Source organism: Empidonax traillii, unplaced genomic scaffold, assembly GCF_003031625.1.
Source record: "Empidonax traillii isolate 1590-97213 ecotype Southwest subspecies unplaced genomic scaffold, ASM303162v1 scaffold448:size1359114, whole genome shotgun sequence".
In the NCBI taxonomy this organism is placed as follows: Eukaryota; Metazoa; Chordata; class Aves; order Passeriformes; family Tyrannidae; genus Empidonax; species Empidonax traillii.
In genome coordinates, this window is record NW_020955641.1 from 1,344,013 (window position 1) to 1,351,124 (window position 7,112).

The window sequence follows — 7,112 nt, forward strand, 5'->3', positions numbered from 1 at the left end:
AATTTATGGCTTTGAGGACAAGAATCTCATGCAAGCTGTTACCTCCTCTTGAGATTCGTGACTTTAAACCGCCATCCCCAGACTGGCCACTTGCATATTTCAAGTATCCTCACTATGAAACAAATAATATTTTATAAAATAAATACTGACATGAAATAACACTTTACACAGCACTGGTTAAAAAAAAAAAAAAAGGGGGGGAAGAAAAAAAGTCACTTTCAGAGCAAATAAGGGAATACAAGATTTCAGTCCCAATGTTACTTGAAGTTTGATGATACACTATTATATCCATTGCTACGTGGTGATTAAAATAATTATTTCAATCTACATTACCTTTGCAATATAGCTTCCTGTCATTTTTATGAGCTATGGAACTTGCCAGTCTCATCTGTTATATTTATATATATGTTTGGCACATTGCATTAGCTATTTGGCTTACACACTCTTCCACATTTAATTTATTTTCATGCTATGGAAGCACGAAAATACATCTCCCCTTCTGGCTGGCTGTAAAATAGTTCTTTTTCTTTACCACTTAATGACCAGAAGAATGTTCTATGCTTGTCTTGCTTTTCAGTGGATCCTGTTCTCACTCAAGAACCAGGATATAACTGGAGCTCAAGGTGAAAAGCTGAATGCTACCCCCCTTTCCACCTGCATCACCTGTGTTTGTAATGCAAACAACAGCCCCTAAGAGGGAGCAGGATTTGGCTCCAGAAGCACCAGCTTACTGACCACAGCCAGCAGGGAGAGAAAGCAGGTGCCAAACAAACATGAGAGGGCACAAACCAGCACCAACGATGTGGGCACTTGCTGAAGGACAGCATCTGTCCTAGAGCCCTGTGAGACAAAGCTCTGTCACCCAAGAGGCCAGTTACTCCTTGGTGATGATTTAACACCCCTACAGTGGGGACTGACCTGCTGCTGGCCATGTAACTCATATCTGAGGGGACAGTGAGGAGGATTCATTCGGGCTGCACGACCTGACCACCCGCACCCACCTGCAGACGAGTTCACTACGCTGCTCTGGGATCTGCTCCTCCACAGAGCCAAACAACACAAGGTTATTTCACTTATGTACTTGTGCTACTACCACCTTACAACACTTGCAGAGAACAGCTTAAGAAAAGAGGGTTTTATTTTCCTTACACTTTAAAACACAACTCCGAGCAGCTGTTCTGGAGGTGCCAGAGATACCACTCCTTGCTGGGCCCCTACACATCACCCTCTTCGTGATCTCTCTTTCCTCATGATGCAACAAACATTTTGTCCTTCAAATGAAGGTTAAGAGCTTCACTCAAAGCCCCCCTGAAATTGGTTTTTAATAAAATATGCTAATAATGCCAAGGCTGCAGGTTCTATCCCACCCTGGGCTATTTGCTTAAGAGCTGGACTTGGGAATCCTGGTGGGCCCCTTCCCACAGAATATTCTGTGAGCCAAGATCAAGCATATCGATAAAAATTTGCCCTTTTCAGCCGGTTTAGCCCATCACCAGCAACAGGGCAACCAAAAGGAGTGATGTGAACTTGGCAGAAGTCTCAGTGGTCCTGGAGGTGGCTGGCAGGGAGAGCTGGGAGCGATCACCTCCCCACCCCACCCCCGGTGCTGTGCGTGGGAAAGCACCAGGAGCCCACATTCCTCGGCAGCACTCAGCACAGGAAGGCTCCTGCCTTCTCACTCAAACCTTTCGCTGGCACTCAGCAAGGTAAATAAACCATGTGGTCAGGGGGGCTTCAGACTGTTCCTCTCAGGAGCAAGGAGAAGAAGGGTGGAAATGCTTGTTTACAGGAAGACACGTCTGCTCCTGCCCCCCTGTGCCTTGCAGTGAGCACCTGCCACTCGCAGGAACTGTCTTCCTCTGTTTTCTTTTGCATTAAAGGCTTAGTGAAGGGGCTGAAATGATCTTCCTGGGATAAATATCTGAGAAGAAGTGACTTCACCAAATACCAAAGCATCGCCCTAGGGAACAGTCGGGCTCATCCACATCATTCTCAGCATGTTTTGGTACAGCACGTGGTTGTGTCACTGTTGTTTTCAAGTGTGTAACATTTTCAAGTGCTGATGCACAAAATTTGCTGGTCTAAACCTTGTGATTGAACAAAGGGGCCACCTTAAAAACTTCAGTCCCAAGGAAGTCAAGAATCAAACAGCTCAAACAGCTCAGTAAGCTACAGGAGAGCACAAGTGGGACTCCTGTAGGAGTCACTGTGACAAAAAACCCAAACCCACAGGCTACCTTTCTGATTTCTTTTTGTGCCACATTCAACCCAGAGGTCTCCAGCACGTGCCATGAGGTATTTCCAACCCTTGGAAAATCTCTAAAGGGGAGGACAAAGGCGAGGGAGAGGTTTATCCTTGTGCATTCACCTCCCTCCAGTGGAGTCACTCGAGGGTTTTTTTAGTATCAAGGTATCAGCTTCTTCAAAAAGAATTAGTGGAGGGAGTATACAGCAATTTAACCACAGAGCAGCCTGTTCAGGTCAGCACAAGGCAGGAAGAAGCGTAACACTGTGGGCATGAAGTGTGAAGCCACCTTTTTGTTTTGCTTCTGCTCAGAATGCAGGAATTCCCACTAACACAACAATCCCAGGTATGCAGTCACAGAGCTAATTACAAAAAAAAAAAAAAAAAAAAAAAAAAAAAAAAAAAAAAAAAAAAAAAAAAAAAAAAAAAAAAAAAAAAAGAAAATGCAATTTCTGCAGAAAGATAACGCTTATATTGATTTTATGTGAAACTGTGCTAGGGTAAACTAGTGTTAATCCAGCCCCTCAGCCAGAAATCAATGCCTTGATGAGCAAAACAGATCTACCACAGACTCACCTCCTTCCCTGTGCTGACTGCCTGCAGCTTTCCAGAGTAATTTCAGAAGGAGAACGGGTCCAGCGTGGGGGTGTGAGATTCAGAGCGCCCCCAGCTCATCCTGCCAGCCCCTGAGCTGTACTCACCGTGCATCTGGTACGTGTAGGGGGCCTGTCCCGCCGTCGGGGCACTGAAACTGGATCCGTAGCTGAGAAAGCCGCTCTGTCCCGGGGAATGGCTCAGGCTGTCCTCTGTTTTAATGCCTTTGGGGTGTGCAGTGGGAACCAAGAGCAGAACGTGAGTGTTTGCCACAGAAAGGTGCAAAAAAAAAAGCAAGTTTAGCAATTAATAATTTTCCAGCTACATTTTAACTGATTAAACCCTTTTTTTTTCTATGTTTTCTTTTATACATTTATATTTAAATACATGTGTATTTAATTACATGCATTACCCTAACAGGTCTCCTAAATAACAGTCAAACAAACAAATCACAAAGAATGTTTGAGTCAGCTACATCCTGTACCCATAGCTGAATGCACTTCTCCTAAGGTAGGTAAACAACCGTGAAGAATATTGTCTTCAGGAACAATTTCTGAACAAATACTTTGGTTTTAGAATCAAACAAACTCACTGACTCATGAACTTTCTGAACAGTTATCAGATGCAAGCAAAGACTAATGAAGCAACGGGACCTTCAGTGAAATAACCTGAAGACTTCTGTTCTCCACAGAGTTATTTTTTTTTACTTGCATTGTATTTTCAGCTTTGGTATCAAAACATTTACTGGCAAGTCATACAGGAGGGTTATCACTTATTCAGTTGGATATAACATACAGTTCAGGAGCAATAGGTAAGCCCCGAAGCCACGAAAATCTTTTAATTTCTAAACCCAGGCAATTAAACTGACAATTTACAGGGGGGAGACAGCAATAGCTGAATTAAACATTGCAAGATGAAACCCTTGCTGGTAATGAAAGGGGTTGATATTTTATTCTGAGAGGCTGCCGAGGCTGTACAGCTGTATTATTAAAATAAACAGCTCAAAGGTGCATCTTATTACGAATCCTTTGGGCGTGATCCTTCCCTCCCTTGCATGTCTATTTGCACACAACAAACAATGGCCACTGGACGCTCCCCAAGTGATGGGACCAAACAAAGACCCTGTTGATGTCTGGGGCTTGGATTTACACACTTCCCAGGCTGCTGTCATCTTTTAGCAAAAGACAAGTGGAATTCAGGTGCCTTTCCCCCAAACCTGCTGTTTTCCAGCCGAACGACTCCTAAAAGCAACAAGCCCGAGCTTGCTCAGGTTTGGAATAAGTTCTCCCAGATCCTGTTTTCTCTAATAAAAATCACTTATTTTAGCCCTAGGTGAGAAGAGCTGGGATGCAATTTGAGCCCAGGTTAGCCAGAAGAAGATAATGCTGCACAGTGAAAGGCAGGGCGTTTATCTGGACGGGGAGGGAACACGTGCTGGTGCAGAATTCTGGCTGCATCGCTGCTGGGGAAGCAAAGCGTGCACAGAGAAGCCACTTCTCCCTCACATCCCATGCTTTTCAATTCCATCAGCACTCTGCATGCCAGCATTCCACCTACCCCGCTTACAATTCATCTTCGGCCAACGGGCCTTTTTGGAAGTCTAAAAATTGTTGTCAGACAGCGAAATGACTTAGCACCAAATTAATTTCCACACAAGGTTCTGTTTTGTCTAGAAACTGGCCCGGTTTTATTTTTGTGCCTAAAAACAATACTGCTTCATTGTTCTTGGTTGCCAGCCAGGTGGAGTTTTTCATAGGCTGTGCTGAGTATCTCAGAGAGGGTGTAGGGGCTGGGGGAGGGAAACCACTGCTCAAGGATGCTAAGAGGTCATCCACAGGATTTATAAGCAGCATATGGGCCTGACACATGTATGCCCTAAAGCCTCTAGGCAGTAGCAAATGGCTCTACTTTCACCTGCTCTAACAGGACAACTGTTCAGAGTTTGCCTTGGAAATCAGCCAGCTGATGCAGACACACAAGTAGCTCCAGGAGAGGGTCTCAGAACATTCTTCTCATCATCCTGGTAGAGCTCCAGCTCTGCCAAGCCCACTTCCCTGATCTTCCAGACTGCTGCACTGAACCCCTCTTCAGTAAAAGCCTTGTCAATGGCTGTACAAGAGCTTCTTGTTGGGAAGAGATATTTGCCAAATAAACTTAAGAGCACAAAAGAGCTGCACCTAAACAAGAGCAGCATCTCTTTGGTCTTCAGGAATGGAAAGAACTTCTCAGCTCCCTCAAGAGCTTGAGGACACTGCTGATGCTCGGTTTACCAGGCATTCCTCTGTCAGGAGCGCTGGTTTAATTAGTTCCCTGTGTGAATCCCCAGCTGCTCCTGCCCAGCACTGTCTCCCCACAGCTGCTGGCAAGGCTGTGCAGAAAAGCAGGGAACAAAGCTGACTGGGGTTAGAAACATTTACTGCACTTACAGCTCATGAGTGTCCATTTAAACACAAACCACCCTCCAAAACCAAAGTACGCTGCGTCACTTCACCCACGCCCCGATGTGTGCTCTGTGTCTTGGTTCCTCTGTAACAATGTACAGAAAGTTTTTCCTAAAGTAGCTTGCACCACTGAGACTTCAGGAAGAATCAAGGAAAGCAAAGTGTAGTTTATATAAATATCATATTTACTGCAAGAGACTTTGCCTTGCTACATTTTTAAACAAGTCAGACTTTTCCTCCGAGCCTAAAGAGAGAACGTTGCTGCGCCACAAACGACATTCCACCTGTAAAGCCTGAACCTTCAAATGCACTTCCCTGGCAGCAAGAGGACCGTGTCCCTCAAAGGTACCACGACCTGGGATACTCACTGTAGGAGGGTATTCCATAGGGCTGCCCTGGAGGAGGATAGGCAGTGTAGGCAGCAGCCTGCTGGATCCCCGTGCTGTACTGAGCCTGGCCGTACGTTGCCATTGCTGGGAAGGATGGGACGGTCACTATATGGGGATAATGTCTATTCAGAACAAGAAAACAGAGGGTCTAAGGCAATAGTTACAGCACATGATCTTCTAGAGCACAAGTGGAACACTTCTAGACATCTTGAGAACATCCAAAGTACCACGATGGTGATTTGGGGAACTTGGAATTGCCTAGACTGGTGCAAAAGGTTGTTTCAGTGTGTGGCTCCTGATATGAGCCATCAAAATAAGCTGCCTAAAGGGATGGGGATTTTAAGACTGTGCAAAATATATGCAAGTTTAAAAAAAAAAATAAAATAAAATCAACATTGCTTTTTCATGTTTCGAGTTTGCCAAACAAGTGAGTGCGACTGGAAGCCTCTGACATTTCAACATATCCCCCTGTGGCCGCTCATAAACGCAACAATATTCAAACTGATAAGGTTTGGCTTCCCAGGGGTATGAAAACACAGTGCACAGTACCTCAAACCTCATTTCACTCCAAATCTAAGAAGATTAAGAAGCAGTTACTTCCCCGTGCCAGAGACGTGGGGGGGAACAGGTGGATGGGCTTAGGGCAGATGTTTTTTAAGGTGACAGAAATCTGCACAAAATGGCTGTTCAGCAGAACACGGTTTTTAAATCACAGCACTTGGCACGAGCACTCACTTTGTGGTGTACAGATGGAGAGGACACTGTGGTGCTGCTTTGCTGCTGCCTGGAAAACAAAAATTGAAGGGTCTTAGATTTTCATCACGTCCTGTTCTATGGCCAAGCTGATACAACTGGTTTTTTACCACTGCTGGTTTGAGAAAAATACACAGGGATTAGAATTAGACTTTGTTTCTAGTGAGTCTCCCCAAACTGAGGTGTTAGAAAGCTATTCTCCACTTAACAACAAATAAAGGTTTAGTTTTTAACTGAGGGTGATACCAATTGATTGAACTACCAGTTTCTTCTTCTCATGGGACTGATATCAATCATGAGGCTGGGCTTTGGAGGGATGACTCATATGCTCAAGGCTATAAAAGCAACTACTATGATGGCTGAAGTGATTTAAGCTCACTGCACTTTTTGCTCCTTTGCTTTTTTTGGTACTTTCCTAGACCATGACTCACTTTCCCTAATGCTCATTAAAAGATATCAAATCAAAATAAAAATATAAAAAAAATACAACATTGTAAATCTCCTTAATTTGAATCTTTTGAGTTAACTATAGCCTACCTTATTGACCAGCCAGTAATCAAAAAAAAAAAAAAAAAAAAAAAAAAAAAAAAAAAAAAAAAAAAAAAAAAAAAAAAAAAAAAAAAAAAAAAAAAAAAAAAAAAAAAAAAAAAAAAAAAAAAAAAAAAAAAAAAAAAAAAAAAAAAAAAAAAA

At 43.5% G+C, this 7,112-nt stretch overlaps 1 protein-coding gene across 4 annotated transcripts in view; it reads right to left on the reverse strand.

The window, feature by feature from the left end:
* The window catches only part of EYA2 (EYA transcriptional coactivator and phosphatase 2), a 42,178-nt gene that overhangs the window by 31,168 nt on the left and 3,898 nt on the right, over positions 1-7,112 (reverse strand). For 3 of the 4 annotated variants that reach the window (XM_027895053.1, XM_027895052.1, XM_027895051.1), the window contains 3 exons: positions 6,405-6,453; positions 5,649-5,791; positions 2,947-3,063 (listed from right to left, as the gene is read on the reverse strand). In XM_027895053.1, the coding sequence (XP_027750854.1) occupies positions 2,947-3,063; positions 5,649-5,791; positions 6,405-6,453 (309 nt within the window). Of the gene's footprint in view, positions 1-2,946; positions 3,064-5,648; positions 5,792-6,404; positions 6,454-7,112 lie in introns of those variants that run through there. The other variant, XM_027895054.1, reaches the window with a different exon arrangement.